The sequence below is a fragment of the Silene latifolia genome, chromosome Y, assembly GCF_048544455.1.
Source record: "Silene latifolia isolate original U9 population chromosome Y, ASM4854445v1, whole genome shotgun sequence".
Lineage (NCBI taxonomy): Eukaryota > Viridiplantae > Streptophyta > Magnoliopsida > Caryophyllales > Caryophyllaceae > Silene > Silene latifolia.
This window is the reverse complement of record NC_133538.1, coordinates 360,664,899-360,683,090: the sequence shown is the minus strand read 5'-3', so window position 1 is coordinate 360,683,090 and position 18,192 is coordinate 360,664,899. Positions and strand designations below refer to the sequence as shown.

Below are 18,192 nucleotides of genomic sequence, written 5' to 3'. Positions count from 1 at the left end.
TCTCATACTCTATGCCACCAAGCACGAAATGACCCAAGTAATCCCCATCAAGGACATGCCCAAGGGAGATGAGACGATCGCAAAAGTAGTAGAACTGGTCAAGATAGTCATGAAAAGGCTCATCTTAGAGTTATGGGACGAATTCGTAATTCATTATGTAAGGCCAAGCTTTATTACCTACAAAAAAGGCACTAAAACTACAAACAAACCGTGAGAAGATCTGATGTATCACTTTTTTATGCACTTTTATAACTCCTTTCATGTTGTTTTGATAACGTTTATGTGCCTATTATAACATTTATATGCCTTTATTAGTGAAATGTCGATACTGCCGCTACTTTATGTTTAAATGCAGAAATGACGCATTACGAGGTGAATCAAGTGAAGATGAGCATAGCGGTTATGGCATAGTGGAATACGCAGGGCATGGCGCGAGAAATGAGGAGATTTGAAGACGAAAAGAGAAGATAAGAAGAAATCAAGCTACTGGACTTGATTCCTCGATCGAGTTAAGAAGGGCTTGATCGAGTAACCCTCCTCGATCGAGTATGTTGAGGCTCGATCGAGGAACCTCTTTGATAGTCTTATTTCCGTATGTTTCTGAAACATGTCTTGTTTATAATATATATTCTATACTCGTCGGATTTATCAGGTTACGCTTTTTGTTACTTTTCGACGACTGAAAATACTCTTAGCTTTCATACTTTAGATCTTTTAATCTTTCCCCATTAATTAAGGTACTAAATCATTCTTCATAATTTATTGTTCAAGTTCTCTGCTTTTAATTCATTATTGTTATTTCATATATTCAATTATGTTGTTATCCATCTTTATTGTTGTTGTTCAATTTACCATGAGTAGCTAAATCATTCATCTAGGATGAAGGGGATCTAGGTTGATTAGAAAGGGGATTATTAATTGATTGTTAGTAATATCGTTTAAACTATCATTTGATTATTGTTCTTCTTCTAATTATATGATTTAAGGTTTGATTCTATAATTAGTATAGCGAATTAATGCTTTCACCGACGGGTTAGAATTAATATAGTCTGCGATAATCAAATAGATTGTGTTTAATTATAGCGATTGCATGTTAGACTTAATCTAAAGGACATAATAGAATTAATCAATCTTGTGACCTTGGATAGTTTTATTGACCTAACAATTGATTAAGATAAACCCCATATAATTGACCTATTGAATCGGAAATCCTAGACTCTTTAATATTATTATTAGCCATCCTTTAATTGCTTGCTATTAGTTGATAGAAAACAAAAAAACCAAAACCCCCATGAATTGTTACTTTTAAGACACTTTAAATATTAGCTAACTGATTATTACCGCCGCCCTATGGATTCGATACCTGTCTTACCACTAGCTATTTTGTTAGTTCTGAGATAGATTTATTTTGATTAGGTGATACGACTTTAGCCTTATCAAATTTGGCGCCATTGCCGGGGATGCAACGATTTTCTTGTTTGTTTTAGTTTAATTTGTCTTTTTGTCTAAGGGAACGTAGTTCCTTGAGACTGTTCTCACACATTTCTTGTTAGTTTCGTGTAAGCCTAGGTCAACTAGGTCCGAGATTCTTCCAATAGATCCCGAGCCAGAGAAGACTTTTCGCTACAGACGAAAGTTTCAGAAAGAAGTGGGTCAAGTAGAAGACTTGAGTATACTTGATGTTGAGACGGAGCATTCTACTACTTCAGAAAATTAGTCCTTTGAAGAGGACACTATTTCTGATCTTGAAATTCCAGTTCCTAAGATTACCATCATACCTACTTTAGCCAATCATTCTTCGCCTACTTTGGCTTCCATCCCAAAAGGATTTAAGCTCCCTACCTCAGACAATGGAACTTTTGAGATTCGTCCATCTTACATCAATTTGGTGGAATGGAATTTATTTGGAGGTGGAGCTACTGAAGACCCTGCAAAACAGCTGGAGAAATTCGTCACTTATTGTTGTTCTATCCCTTTGACTACTGGGGTGACACAAGATCAGGTGAAGCGGGTGCTCTTTCCTTCTTCTCTAAAAGATGGTGCTACAGAGTGGTTGCGAGATTTAGATGTGGAGGATGAAGGAATTACTGACTGGAATACTCTAGCTCTTTCCTTCTACAAAAGATATTTCCCACCCTAGAAAACTAATGCGTTGAGAAGTCAAATTACTAGTTTCAAGCAAGCAGCTACTAAAGATTTGGATGAATCATGGATTCGCTTCAAACCTTGGTCAGTTCAGTTCCCCATCATGGCTTTCAACAGTGGTTTCTTTGCAACTAGTTTTATAACGAGTTGTACGACGAACATTGTTCTTTACTAGATTCTTCAGCTAATGGGAGGTTTTATGACCACACTAATGATACTAGCGCATGGAATTTAATTGATCAAATTGCTACCCATACTGCTAAGTATGGAAATCCTAGGGGAAGTACGCGTGGGAATGGTGGAGATAGTGCTCTTGCGGCACATTTGGAGGCTATTTCTGCCCAAATTGCTGAGATGAAGACTACCCAATCTTTGGGTAATAAAGAGGTAGTTCATGCTATGAGTCAACAAGAGGAGTCTTGTGCTAGATGTGGTATGGATGGTCACAATGCAACTGAGTGTTTGAGCACATTGGAGCAGGTTATTGTCTATCAATCTTTAAGGTAAGGTACAACTTTCTCTAACTTTTACAATGAAAGGACGAAGGAATATCCTTTCGATCAATGGTCTAGTCAGAATGTGCAAAATCCACAGCAGCAACAACCATAGAAAAATTCATATACAATTCCTCAAAACTGTGGTATTCAAGCACAAGGAGGATATCAAAGGCAAAATCAAGGAGGTCAGTAGTTTAATAATCAATACCAACAACCTCCTTAACAAACTCCTCAACAAATTCCTCAACAAGCTCCAAACAATGAGATGGTGGAATTGAGAGCCCTCTTACAACAAACCTTGTCAATGAAACAAAAGCAGACGGCTCAAATCTCTGAGCTGATTGCCCATAATAAAATGTTGGATACACAAGTGGCTCAAATGGCGGTTCATACTTCTTCAAAACAGCCCGGAAATCTTCCTCCTCAAGGTAAGCAAGCTCATGAGCAAGCTAATGTCCTTGAATTAAGGAGTGGTGCCATATATCAAAATCCGGAATTGCCAAGTAATGATGAAGAGTTGCCCACTAATGAAGATGACGTACCCTATATGCATCATAAGGGATTGGGTAATTTGGAGCTAAGTGACGATGAAAAATAAGTTGTCGAAACTGATACACGAGACGAGAATAAAAGCGAGAAAAAGAAAAAAGACGGAACAGTGCTGGTTCCTCGATCGAGTAGCCCTGGACTCGATCAAGGATCTTCTGTGCTCGGTCGAGTGACATCAAGCCCCGATCAAGACACCCCCCTGGTTGATGACGGTGTTTCAAAAGTTGACTCTAAAGTAAAGGAAGCCGAGCTAATTAATATTGCACTACCTTTTCCGCATCGTCAACAAAAGTCTAAGCTGGATAAGGTGTTTGGAAGGTTTATGGAGGTAGTGAATAACTTGAAGGTAAGTGTTCCTTTTACTGAGTTGATCACTCAAGTGCCGGCTTATGCGAAGTTCATGAAATAAATATTGACAAGGAAGAGGTCCTTTGATGAGGTGGAGACTGTTGCTTTTACTCAGAAGTGCAGCGCCGTGTTGCAAGCTCACCACCTAAGCTTAAGGATCCTCGGTCATCTTGCTATTAGTAAAGCTCTTTGTGATTTAGGAACTAGCATTATTGTCATGCCTTATTCTATTTATAAGAAATTAAATATGGGTCAAATGACTGTGACTAATATGACTTTGCAGATGGCTGACCGATCTATTAAACACCCATTGGGTGTGTTGGAGGATGTTCCCGTTCGAGTTGGGATATTCTTTATTCCCGTTGATATTCTTTATTCCCGTTTATTCCCATTTTAAGTCAAGTACTAGGCACTAGTATCCCAAGACACGTCTCACTACACTTCCCAAGCCTTTCAAATAACATGGCCTCTAAAAACAAGGTCGATGGGTCAACTACACAAGATCCCCTCAAAAGCCAAAATTATCCAACCAAGGTTATTATCTCCTAAAATAAAAATGAAGGTGTACATGAGGGGGTCTTATAAGAAGGAAAGATACAAAAGTAGTTTCCAAGGTATAAGAGGAGAGTTTCGCAAAGTAAAGAAGCACAAGAATCAAAGGATAAGACAAGGTACTCTAAGAGAGAAAAGAATATTCGGGAAGGGTAGCAACATTCTTCAAGAGAGAGAGATATCTATATAAAGGATTCTAAAGAACGAATGGAGAGAGAAAGTAGAGAGATAAAATCCTCTCTAATTTCTTAGGGTTCTGCGATTTGTCTGCAATGGCGACAGTTCCACAAACTCCGCACAAAAGTAGTACCAATATACATAATAAAAATCAAAAAACAAAAAAAAATACAAATAGTAATAATAATATCACATCAGTTAATAATAATACTATAGATTCAAATTCTGAATTAGTTGTGGAATCTACGACACAGGATTTAGCGCAGATTCAACGCGATGTTGCTAATTCTCTTCGGCAAGCTGGTTATGATGCTGAGGACTATAAAAGTGGTTGTGTTTCTGATTCCGTGGAGGAAACTGCGTCTGAGAAGGAGGAATAGGCATCTGTTACTGAGACTGATCAAGGTAAACCTTTTATGCTACAATTGACTCAAGAGGATGCTTAGGATGTTGGAGCTTGTGTCCTCCACAAATTAGTGTGATAACATTATTAAATCTCTTATAGGTTCACAAGGGTATACTTCGTATTTTATCAGTTGATTAATGATTACCTAATAACGGTTGGCTTGCTAGAAAGTTTGACGTTATTATCATACAGATGGCGGTGATCAACTGGTCCCTAAAAGTCACACCTAAAGGATGTGTTTGAGAGATGTGGTTATGGAAATGTAATCACATTGATGCCTTATATGACTAAACAGTTAGTCAATGTGTTGATGAGACAATTATTTAATGCCGATTAAATAATATTAGTTGAGACGAATTAACTGTCAATTCGTAAATTGAATATAATAAGTTATATTTAATTAATGTATATAATGTGAGCTTGGACGAATTAATATGTTAATTCGTAACTAAATGTAATCGGTTATATTTAATCAGCAAATAATAATTATACGATATTGTCATAATAAATTAGTATTGACTCGTATTAATAAATCAACCGCAAACTGTTGTGTGTAGACTTGTTAATGCGGAATAATATATATGACAATTTATATTTAATACATTTTTATACATTTTGCATACTACCAAAATAAGAAGATTTAATCTCCTTATTTTGGGTAAGTAGAAAAACCGAAAAAGAGAAATCAATCTCTCTAATTTCGGTTAATATGGGCCGGAAATTTAAAAAGAAAAATATCTACCCTAATCACTTGTGTTACACGGTTTAAAGGAGATCAAGGGGAGAATTTTTCTAACCTATTCTTGCCTCTCATCTCAACACAAAAAAAAAAACCGAAAACCCTAATTAATTTTACAGAAAATTTGGGGATCGATTCTAGCAAGAAGCAAGGGCATATCTCATATCGTCTTGGGTGCAGCTGTTAGGTGAATATCATTGCGATATTGTTCTTAGGCTGATTTTGCTAGTACCGAAGGTTGTTTCTTCATTCTCTACATTTGTTTATGTAATTTTATTTTATGACATGTATTCATCATGATAAAGTCGTTATAATCCTTAAAGTTAAAGGGATGCATACAGATAAATCCCATATAGGAGGAGCTTGATTACTGGAAATCTGCAGTTTATGGTTATGTGATGGGTGAAAATCCTCCTTGGGAGGTCTTAGAGGGATTTCTCAGGAGAGTTTGGATTGATTATAAGATTTCTAAGGTATCATTCTTACCCAATGGTCTGTTTGTGGTACGTTTCGATACTTTAGAGCATCAGAAATTAGTCCTTCCTAGGGGAATGGTACTTTTTGATGGCAAACCTGTTATTCTAAGACATTGGGATCCTGTAGTGAAAATTTCTAAAGTTGCTGTTAAAGTTGTACCTATTTGGATTAAATTGGTTGGACTTGATCTTAAGTTTTGGGGTGCTAAATGTCTCGAGAAACTTGCTGCTCTGGTAGGCAAATATGTGCGTATTGATAACCTTACTGTTTATCGTACAAATTTAGGGTTTGCTAGAGTAATGGTTGAGGTGGAGATTGATCAGACATTCCCTGACAAGATTAGGTTCCTGGATGAGTTAGGTAATGAAGTTACTGTGCTTATTGAATATGATTGGCTCCCAATTACCTGTGGACAGTGTAAGGGTATGGGACATATTGAGAAGGTTTGCATGAGGGGGTTGAGGAGACCTCCACCTGCTCAACCTAAAAAACCTCTGAACCCTGTGAAGCAAGTCAGGAGACCAAAACTTACGATTGTGGTGGACCTAGACCCTAAGGAGTTCCCTGTATTAGTTGCCCCTATGAGTACGAGGCTTAATGCTAGTAGGATAGCTCAAGGAACACCACCTAATCCCTTGGTTACTCCTGCTACTACACCCATTCCTGTTAGCCACAGTGTCAGCTTTACTTCTGCTAGATTTATTACAAAAATGATAAGACATGAGACTAGGATTGGTAAGCCTTGAGATATGTTAGTTGATTATAATGCTGAAATGGCTGGATGTTCCCAATTGGTTGATAAAGGAGGGGGAGGTACCCTTTTACCTCCTCATGAGTAAATTGGGAATATGGAATATTAGGGGCCTAAATAGTATAACCAAACAAAAGGATATTAAATGGTTTCTCCACCAACAAGATGTGGATTTATTTGGCTCCTTGAGGCCAGGGTTAAACCTGTGTCTCTAAATAAAGTAGTTAATAAATTTTTGTTTTGGATGGTCTTTTATTACTAATTTGAGTTGTCATTTTGCTGGTAGAATTTGGGTTCTTTGGAAAGCTAATAAGGTGCAGCTTGATGTGCTTGAGATGGATGCTCAATTTATCCACCTTAAAGTGACTGAGGTGCTTACTAATAAAGTCTTTTATGTTACATATGTTTATGGATTTAATAAAATAGAACAAAGAGTTCCTCTCTGGAATTCTCTAATCAGAATGAACATGACTGCTCCTTGGATAGTTATGGGGGATTTCAACTGTGTGATGTTTTCCAATGAGAGGATTGGGAGTATTGTTAGAGATTCTGAAATGGCTCCTTTTTATCATGCTGCTCAGATATGTGATTTGCAGGATATTAAAGCCATTGGAGCCTTTTATACTTGGACTAATAAACAGCCTAGTAATACAAGAGTCTTTAGTAGAATTGATAGAGTTCTCATCAATGGTGCTTAGCTTGCTTTGAACCCTGATTATTATGCCCTTTATCTGCTTGAGGAGGATTTTGACCATTGCCCTTGTATCCTTGAGTGTAGGAATATCAGAGTCCTTAAGAAGAAGCCCTTCAAATTTTTTAATATGTGGTGTCATGTTAAGGAGTTTAAGGAGATTGTGCAGCAAAAATGGGGGGATATCATTGATGGGACTCCTATGTTCCAACTTGTGAAGCATTTAAAAGACCTTAAGCCTGCCCTGAAGAATTTGAATAAGTGTCTGTTTTCTGATGTGGAGACTAATGCTGACCTTGCTTATCATTTGCTCCTGGACTGTCAAGAGAAGCTTCATAAGGATCCCACAAATTGTGTTCTTATGGATATTGAGGCTCAAACTAGGAAAAGTTACCTGGTGTTGAAAAAAGCTAAGGAAGAATTCTTGAAGTAGAAAGCTAAGTGTGCTTGGGTGAAGGATGGTGATGCTAACACTGCCATGTTTCATCAGGCCATTAAGCAGAGGCAGTATCAGAATAAGGTCTTCAAAATTGAAAATATTCAGGGAGAGGTGTGTAATGATCTTGAGGCCATCCCTAATGCATTTGTGAATTATTATATCACTCTAATGGGAACTAATGCTGATACTCATGGGTTTTAAAAGAACATTATGACTAAAGGGAAACAAATTTCTGAGAATGAGTGGGATGTCATGTATACTATTCCTTCAGAAACTGAAATTAAACATGCTTTATTTGATATTCCTGATGAAAAAATCCATGGCCCTGATGGTTTTACTAGTTGTTTCTTAAAATAGAGCTGGGAGATTGTTAAAAGCAAGTTGGTTCATGCTATTCAAGACTTTTTCCAGAATGGCCAACTTCTCAGACAAATTAATGCCACTAATTTGGTGTTAATCCCTAAGGTGGATTAGCCTATGAATGTCACTCAGTTTACACCAATTGCTTGCTGCAATTTGGTCTATAAGATTATTTCCAAGCTGTAATGTTCTCGAATTTCTGGTGGCCTCACAAAGATTATAAACCCTGCCCAATCTGCTTTTATCCAAGGAAGGAGTATTTTAGGCAATATTCTTATCAGTCAAGACTTGGTGAGGCTCTATACCAGAAAGAGTGTTTCTCCTTGTTGCATGATGAATATTGATCTCAAGAAGGCTTATGACTCTATTGAGTGGGTTTTTATTGAACAAATGTTGAAGCATCTCCATTTCCCTCCTAAAATTATTGCCTCAATCATGCAATACATCACCACTCCTACTTATTCCATTGTTCTTAATGGTCAGCCTCATGGCTACTTCAAAGGTAGATGAGGTCTAAGGGAAGGGGATCCTATCTCCCCCATACTTTAAACTTTGTGCATGGAATATCTGAGTAGGTTACTTGATGAGGTTTGCAGCTATCCTGGTTTTTATTTTCATCATCTCTGTAAGAAGCTTAAGTTGGTGCATTTAATTTTTGCTGATTACCTCTTAATTTTTTGCAAAGGGGATTTGAGATCTATTGTATCAATTATGGAAGTTTTCAAATGCTTCTCTGATGCCTCTGGACTTCAGATTAGTGCTGAGAAGTCTGACATTATTTTTAATGGCATTGAGTCATCTCTTGCTACTAGGATTCTGGCCTACACTGGTTTTACAAAGGGATCTATTTCCTTTAGGTATTTGGGTGTCAAAATCTCCCATAAGAGATTGTCTAAACTGGATTGCAATATTATAGTTGAGAAGATGGTAGCAAGGTAAGGGGTTGGATTGCCAGGAAAATTTCTTATACTGGAAGGCTAGTTTTGGTGAGGCCTGTCCTTTCTACTATCCATAACTATTGGTCTCAATTATTCATCTTGCCTACTGGAGTTATGGATAGAATCAGAGCCTTATGCAGGCTTTTTGTAATGGGAGGGGTTTGATGCTTACTCAAAAGCTCCACTGGTGTCTTGGAACTTCTTGTGTAAAATCAGGAAGGATGGTGGCATTGGTCTGGTTGATAGTCAGATATGGAATGTAGCTGCTATTGGGAAATTAGTGTGGTGGATAGTCTCTAAAAAACCTACTGTGGATTAAATGGGTAGATAATAATTACCTAAAGGGGGCTTCAATATTGAATTATACTCCTACTAGTTACAGTTCATGGCCTTGGAGGAAAATTTGTGAAGTAAAGGATAAGATGCTGTGTGGCATCCTCAATGATAAATGGTTGGGGGGAGATGCTGATTATACTATTGATAGTGGCTATAATTGGTTTTCTCCTTCTACTTCTGGCCGGGTTTCGTGGGATACTGAAATTTGGAACAAGTTCAATATTCCTAAGAACATTTTTATTCTTTGGTTAATTAAGCACGACAGACTTTTAACACTTGACATGCTGTGTAAGATGGGCATTGCTACTAACCAGGTCTGCTATATTTGTGGTGCTGCAGATGAGACTCACTCACATTTGTTCTCTACATGTGCTTATACTCAAAGATTCTATAGCTTGCTTGCTGAGTGGCTAAGAATGCAGGGCATTGTTGTTTTGGGTGGCAGTGATGTCTTGAGGATGAGGCAATTATCAGGGTTCTAAAGGCTTTTGATCTGTGCTTTGATTAATGCAGTGCAGTATAGGGTGTGGCACAGTAGGAATGCTTGCAGGGTTTGATGGCTATATTATTCACCCAAAGAAGATGCTGCAGGATATAAGGGCAGAATGTAGACAAAGGATGCAAGGTTTACTGCTAGGCTGTATTAAACCGTCTGATAAATATGGTGTACTACATTAAGAATTCTGTAATGCTGATAGTCTTCATGTATTTTCCTTCAGTAAGTTTAGGATGCATCTAGTTCAGTTTGTTAGTGCTCTTGTCTGAGTATTAACGCAAATGGTTGTTTGTATGAGGGGTCATCTCTATTCATGAGATGCTGATATTAATGAAACTCACATTTCCACCAAAAAAAGAGAGATCTATATACGAGGTATTATGGAAGGATAGACAAGAAATGAAGGATGGGTGGGGTGGGTACCAAACTAGTTTCAAAGGTAAAACAAGAGAGACTTTAGAAGAGAAGTAGCATCAAGAGGTAAAGAATAAGGTAAGGTACACTAAGAACGAGAAAGGAATCTTCGGGAAAGTAAAGCATTCTTAAAAAGGTTGAACAAATCTTCAATTTCCGGCAATAGGCACCAAGTCTTGATCTCCACATAGGTAAGCTCACGGTCATAGATCCAAAGGCACAAAAATCATTAATTGACAATCAACAAACATATTAGAACCTACCACAAGACATACACAAAGAGACTACCAACTTAGGTCCTTATTTCTACCCATCTCTCATTTATTATTTAAGGTCAAGTTCATATTTAAATTCGGGGTACATGTGTGTGCATCGGGAGCAACATAGGCTCTGATACCAACAGTGACACCCCATGGTAATGCGGAAAATATAGCTAATAAATTTAAGCGGAAATTATGAAATTTTAAAAACTTCTTATTATTAGTTAAAGTCTAACATGCGGGAGTCACTAACAAAATGAAACGAGAGAAACGATAAGCAAACTTAGGTTATTACAAACCAAGTCTAGCAAAATAAAGGGGGAAAAGTTATCCCACGAATAACAAGTCTAAGAAGTGAGTCTAAGCGTAAAGATAAACAAAAATCCAACGGTCAAGGTACTCGCTAGCTCACACATGTCTTCACCCCATAAATGCACCAACTAATACATGTCATTCATGTAAACATGAACACCACAGTCAGTGTGGAGAAACTAAAGGTTCTCGCAGCCACAATATGTGAAAACACAGATAAGCAAGAACATATTAGAACATAATAAATATAACTATTTGATGTAAGCACTGAGACATAAGAATTACATTGAAAACATGTGTAGTCAACCATAGATAAGGCATATGATACATACATATGAGACAATCCAACAAAACCGTCATAAATAATAATACAACTATAAACACGCATGGCCATATGAATGGTATGATACAAGAAGGCTAGAGTGAATAATTATTATACTTGTATGGCACAACACAAGTATCCGGCTCATAGGCTACCTTTAAAGCATGTCCAAGACACAACACACAAGTATTCGGCTCAGAGGCTACATGTAAAGCATGTCCAAGACACAACACACAAGTATCCGGCTCAGAGGCTACCGTTAAAGCATGTCCAAGACACAACAGACAAGTGTCCGGCTCAGAGGCTACCCTTAAAGCATGTCGAAGACACAACAAGCAAGTATCCGGCTCAGAGGCTACCATTAAACCATGTTCAAGACACAACATATAAGTGTCTGGCTCAGAGGCTACCTTTAAAGCATGTCCAAGATACAACACACAAGTGTCTGTCTTATAGGCTACCTTTAAAGCATATCCAATACACAACACACCTTACTTTGAATAATAATGAACGAGGGAATATACATGATACTCATAGTGAGATAAGGATGATAAATTAAGAGTAAGTATGCATTCACGTAGGTACAACAACAAGGTCAACCAATCTCATATTGACTTGACTCAAAGTGTAAGACATATACTAAGCATGGACTCAAAAGACGGCAACCTAGACTCTAACCTCCTGGTAGTACGACGATAATAATACAATCTTAGTCTAAAATTGGATCCAGACTCTCGGGATGGACGTCACCTAATTCGACAAGCGATATACCAATCGCCTCCAAGACTCAAAACATGGAAAACATAGCCGTAACAAATGGTCGAGTAACCTCTAATCGGAAACATGGCACACATAACCGTAACCAAAGGTCCGAAGAAAGGCGGAAGGAAAACCCAATCCGGAAACATGGCACACATAACCGTAACCAAATGTCCGAAAGGGGTAAGTAAGGAATATCAAGTCGTCACACTTGAGTCACAAATAAGGGCAACAATAATTTGCATGGTCATAATGTAAACAATTCTTAAATTTACAACTTACCAATCATGGGAAGGATGCATAAATAAATAGATGATTAATAGAAGTGACAAGTGAAGAAAACCATCAGAGGGCTGGAATGATGAAAAAAGTTTTCAACACACAATACATAAGCATTAGAACCAAGGTTAAGATGCATACCCAACAAGAAACATAAAACCCAATTTATAACAACAAGTTTAGTACTCGACTACAACAAGGGTCAACTTCAAATGGTCATAAATTGAGTTCTAGACATGAGAATGAGGTGAAACTAATTGGAGGTGATATATTATCCTCTTACGGTTCTAACAGTAGGTCATACGCCTGAAATGGACAAGAAATGAGGGAGTTATGGCCATTTTAGTAAAATGCGACTGCGCAGGAAATTTCACCTGCCAGGTGAAATTTCACCCTTCCTGAATCTTTACAAAAAATTAGTTTTTCCCATGTGGTGAAATTTTCAACAACTGTTGAAATTTCACCCCTCGTAAAAAAGACCTATTTTTCTCATAGAAACTTTACCCAATTGAATAAGAATATGTAATTAACAAGAACTTTCACATATATACTTGAGACAGAAATCAATAGTTTACATATTCAAGCAACCAACTTACCCAATTGTTCTAAAATCAAAAGTTTACATATTTTAAATAACTAATTATACTCAATTTTTTCTTAAATCAAATATTTCCAAACTAACAATTTCATGACATGATTAAACATAAATATTAAGCATGAATAAGATGGTTTACTCACTAATTCATCTATGTAAACACCCATGTAACCCAAAAGATTGGAAATTTCTTCAACAAACCATAAGATAGTTTCTCATAGAAACTCATTCAACAACAAACATGTGAAACAAGTAAAGATTCAAACTTTAACATAAATATGAACAAACTACAACATATAAACACAAAAATTGGACATAATGTCGAGTAACCTATCACCATTACCTTTTAGCACTTCAAATAAAACGATTTCGAGTCAATACTACTCCGGAATACTAAAGCTTTTACCTAGAAACAAGTTTAAGACAAAAGGGTTTAGAAAACTCATTTTACAAAAAGATGGATTTTCTAAAAGGTTCAAAAAGTAAGATTTTTCTTACATGGAAAGAAGGAGGACAAGGAGAGGAGAAGATTGGTACAAAAATCATAGGATTTCGTTGAGAAACGAAGAAATGACATCCGTCTTGAGCTTTGAGTTTTCGAAGGTTTAATTGTGGAAATCTCATTTTTCCTAAGTAAGAAGATGAAGTTGCTGAAAAATTAGACGGGAAAACCTAAAAGGAGTTTTTGTTGTTTTAAAGATGGTCCATTGGTTTGTTTTGGCCCAATAACAAAGGCACTTGGTTTGTGACTTGGTTTTGCACTAAAAAGACTCACACTACGACTTTTAAGGCATTCCGGGTCCAAATAAAACCAAATTAATTTTTATGAAACGAAAACACGATTTTGAAATTATAAAACCAAATAAATAATATACCAACTAAAATCGAGTATTATTAAATTAGCGATTTTAATAAATTACCTATTAAGTTAAATTCGCGGGTGTTACAAAGGATGTTTTAGCCTTTATTGTATAAAGGGGACTACAGATCAGTTTTAATGCTAACATATTTGATTAACAATAAATATTGCATAGATAATAGTTAATGCTAAACTAATCGACACTTATTGAATAGCACATTTTACCCATCCTCCCCACCTTAACCATGTGTTTCATATCTTTATTATTGTCAATGTCTCTTGAAACGTTTCTGATAATGAGTTTAATGTGCTCTTTGTTCAACATCAAAATATTATTGTTACTCAATTTCTTTTTAACCCTATTGTGACTAATATATCAACTATCGTTGCTACTTTAAAAGTTTCTCCTTAGGCTTCTCTAATTCTAAAGAGTGCTCTTACCCTCACCTTACCCTTCTTTTCATGGCCAAACTTAAATGATCATGTTCCATATGTACCAAGCATCATAATTTTCTTTTCTTGTAGCTTTTTTGGTGGGGTATACTCTCATATAATATTAGTCTCAGCTCTCGAGGTTTGCCTGTTTCGCCTTCTTTAGCATGTGTCACCATCATTCTAAGAGCATCATCCACATTGTGTGGGTATGTCCCTCGTTTTGTCAGCTCCCTCTTACCTTCTACTCCTTTAATTTGACATTCATCCTAGACTCTTTTAAAACCTTAATCACTTCAACGCGTCTTGATTTACTCGGATCTTTTCTCCTTAATCTTTTGGTGGTTTTGGTCAACTCAGTGTTAAACCCCTTGGACCCGCAATAACTTTCTTCTATTCATTTTCATTACTCTTCTTGGTCTGTTGACAACATTCTTAAAACCTGACCTCAAACACCTGTTAACCCAATGTATTACGCCCCTCCTGATTTTCCATGGCAAAAAATGAATGTAGTCATCTGCTCTTTGGGTGTGTATTGGTTGAATTGCCTGAGATCAATTAGAGACCCCATTTTAGTGTATTACTTGTCACTCAAGTTGACCTTATGTCCCGTACAATTGCGTGGGTTGTTAAAACTTGGAATATTTATGAAAAGGTAGTGTAAACTTGAAATTGTTTATGTTAAAATTTCCTTGAGAATGTCGTTTGATAATATTTTTAAGATGTTTTTCTAATTGATCAAACCAAATAAAAAAATCATATTAGCTAATGAAATCAAGAAAACATTTATCCACAAACGAGAAGAGAAAAATATGTCCAAGTGGTCATGAAGGCCCAATTTGAATCAAAACTAATGAAATTTTGTTAAATTAGAAGAAATCAATTCACAGTAATAAAAAGGTAACAACTTTAGGTAAAGATCTCATTTGGTTTTTGCAGGGTAATAAAATAATAATTATACCATATTAATGTAAGGTATGTGAAATGATGATAAAGATGATGATTAACCTATATTTGTCTTACTTCTATTTATATTTTTTCATACTATATGATTATTTTTAGAGATCCCATCAAAAACAGTATATTATGTATCTATTTACGTTATTTTTTACTTGTTTCATGTCTTTATTACGAAGAAGAGTCGAAGATGAATATTTGAGGTTTTTTTCGAGCGATGTGGTAGTCTCCAACTTTTTCAAAACACTTAATTAAATTTTAAATCTAATTACTTAATTTTCTATTAGAATTAGGAAATAATTAATCATTTACAGTTTTCCTATTAGAATTAGAAAATTAATTTTCAATATTTGTGCACTTATTATTTTAAAATTACTTTTTCCAACTTTTCTATTAGAATTAGAAAATTAATTTTTAATATTTGTGCACTTACTATTTTAAAATTACTTTTTTCAACTTTTCTATTAGAATTATAATATTATTTCTTAATATTCGAGTTTATTTAAATATAAATGAAAAAATTTATATACTATAGAAAAAAAAACTTAGAAATATTCACAGTCTCTAATTTTATACGCATTATTCAATATGATAATTTACAACATAAAACGTTTGTAAGCTCTCTAATTAACATAATGAATAATATAGAAATAATGTTTAATAAAAATTAACATATATATAAAATAATACAGAAATAGAGTTTAATACTGTAATTATCTAAACATCATATTTTAAATATTATATCTAATAACTTAATAATAGTTTCAAGTCATTGTAATTAATCCAAGTGACTTAATCTTTTTTAGTACTAACTACTCTCGAAAATGCAAATGAATTCCATAGCAATTCTATTGATGCGTGTCTTAAATATAATATTTTACACCCCATTTTACACGTATTTCAGAGCTCATTTGTGTAGTTTATGCTACTATTTGCCCCATTTCGTCTACTTTCGTATTTTTATGAAATATTGCAGATTTATGCGGAAATGAGTAGATATTGAGCTAAATCCGTCCCTGAGTACCTTGCATTGCATTTGACATGAAGTAGAGACTCGAGAGATGAACTTGGTGCGTGTTTCGAAGCTTGAAAGACAACTTTATGAAGAATTAAAAGCGGATTATCAGCTACTCTAGTCGATCGACTGGAACCTATGGTCGATCGACCAGAGCCCGACTTACATGAACTCCTGTTCAGCATACCTCAGTCGATCGACTGCCTTGTGCGGACGATCGACCAAGCCGCTATTTCAGACGTGAATTAAAAGATCGAGAATAAGAAAGCCCAATGTATTGTAGGTTTAGGAATAAGTTGTTACGTTATATTCCTATATAACGTAACGTGACATTAAAATTTAATCATTCAGTATCCATTCAGTTTTATTTAGGTATTAGAATATCAAATAATTAGGGTTTTCAATATTGTTTCTTACAATTTACAATTGCATTCGGTTTCTGGATCTTTATTCTCTCCAATTCCGTTCGGTATTCTCCGGCTCTAATTCAGTTTCATTGCTTATATTTCGTTGATAGTATAGAATTGCTAGTTAGTTTCCCGAAGCCAATTATTGTTTATTTTTATTTGTTATTTAACTATTTTAAGCATGAATTCAGTAGTCTATTTCGTTAATCTTGTTGTTGTTTTTACCAATATCATGAGTAGCTAAATACCTCGTGCTAGGATGTAGGGAATCTGTAGATTAGGCGGCAGTAGAATGATACGACCTAAATCGCGCCACGGTCGATCGACCGCACACCCTGGTCGATCGACTGGCCACGTGAGGTTTTGCTTCGTTTTAATTTATTTAAATTCTATACTTGACGAATCGAGTGCACACGACTAGTTGAATGCTCAAGAAATAACCGACCCATTAGATCGAAAGATAGGGAAAGTTGTTAGACTACCAATTAAAATGACTAAACTATGCTAAGATCGAAAGATAGGTAAAGTTTAGATTTTTAGTCACTTTTCAGGATGAGAGTCAGTACTAGTGATATTAGGGACCCGTAGCGAGATCGAAAGACGCTGCTTGTTGAGAGTGGACCGAGAGGACATCTTGTTTTCCCGCCTCATGTGTTTATTTCAGACCTATTTAGTATGCTGCTGCCGAAACTACAGTGAACCGATCATCTTAGTACTCCTTTTAAATTTGATTTTATACATTTCTTTAGTTTATTGCTCATTAGTTATAGACCAATTCAATAACCCCCACATAATCGTTACCTTAGACTGAAATTAAACAATTAATAATTACATCTACCTCTCTGTGGTTCGACCCTGCTACCGCTATCTATAGTTGTAGTTAGGAATTATAAATTTATCTTTGGTGCACAACGACGGGCATCAAATTTTGGCGCCGTTTTTTGCGTTGCATTTCATTTTCTTGCATTCACGTTTACATTTTTTGTCTTGCATTGTTGTTTATTTTCCCTCATATATACAGAAAATTCAAAAAAATTGAAATATTTTGAAAAGAATTCAAAAAATGCACGTTTATTTTAGCATATAGGTCGTGTCGGAACGGTAGTATTTCAATGATGACATTGCATTTGCATCTGTTTATGCCTAAGCCTTGCTAATCGACATGTTATTAGTAGAATCAAATATGCATAGTCTACGAGTTTTTGTTAAATTATTTGCTGGACTTGAAACTTGACTTTGATTTTTGGCAAACTACATCATTTTCTGAGATTTAGAGCCTATAACTGGTGACATCCATGACCAGTTTATCTAGGATTGTGAGTAGTTCTCCTTATGAGACATGTTACATAAATATGCATAAATATGAATTTGATCGCTTAAATACTGTATGCATTCGGTTTGTGGTTAGTTGACACATGTGGTAGAGGTTTTCCTTTATTCATTTTGCCCATAAGCTCCACACTGCCAAAAATAGCCTTTTTGTCCCGTTACTACATCCTAGATTTAGCCTGCCCTTGTCAAGCTAGTTGTCTAGTTTTGGTATTGTTACTATGTTTTTGGTTGCATTTGCTCATTTTGAGATGTTGTTGGGAAGATGAAGAAAGGAAGGGAAAAGAAGAAAGAAAAAAATTGGAAAGGAAAAAAGAGGAGAAAAGAAAAATGATTCAAAAAGAAAGAAAA

At 35.8% G+C, this 18,192-nt stretch overlaps 2 protein-coding genes across 2 annotated transcripts; both read left to right on the top strand.

Moving 5' to 3' along the window:
- The first annotated feature begins 5,811 nt into the window (after positions 1 to 5,811).
- LOC141631715 (uncharacterized) lies at positions 5,812 to 7,339 on the top strand. The gene is made up of 2 exons (XM_074444349.1): positions 5,812 to 6,625; positions 6,948 to 7,339. Exons 1-2 carry the CDS (start codon positions 5,812 to 5,814, stop codon positions 7,337 to 7,339), a joined length of 1,206 nt encoding a protein of 401 aa, XP_074300450.1.
- A 1,125-nt stretch (positions 7,340 to 8,464) lies between these two features.
- On the top strand, positions 8,465 to 9,388 carry LOC141631714 (uncharacterized). The gene is made up of 3 exons (XM_074444348.1): positions 8,465 to 8,633; positions 8,817 to 9,066; positions 9,286 to 9,388. The coding sequence occupies exons 1-3, from the start codon at positions 8,465 to 8,467 to the stop codon at positions 9,386 to 9,388; spliced, it is 522 nt and encodes a 173-aa protein (XP_074300449.1).
- The last annotated feature ends 8,804 nt before the right edge of the window (positions 9,389 to 18,192 follow it).

Excerpts from the sequence above, each read along its gene's own strand:
- LOC141631715 (XM_074444349.1), top strand. The coding sequence starts at position 5,812 with ATGGGTGAAAATCCTCCTTGGGAGGTCTTAGAGGGATTTCTCAGGAGA. Across the intron at positions 6,626-6,947 it reads AAGACATGAGACTAGGATTG|CTAATAAGGTGCAGCTTGAT; the intron begins GTAAGCCTTGAG and ends TTCTTTGGAAAG.
- LOC141631714 (XM_074444348.1), top strand. The coding sequence starts at position 8,465 with ATGAATATTGATCTCAAGAAGGCTTATGACTCTATTGAGTGGGTTTTT. Across the intron at positions 8,634-8,816 it reads GCCTCATGGCTACTTCAAAG|GGGATTTGAGATCTATTGTA; the intron begins GTAGATGAGGTC and ends TTTTTTGCAAAG. Across the intron at positions 9,067-9,285 it reads GTTGAGAAGATGGTAGCAAG|GAAGGATGGTGGCATTGGTC; the intron begins GTAAGGGGTTGG and ends GTGTAAAATCAG.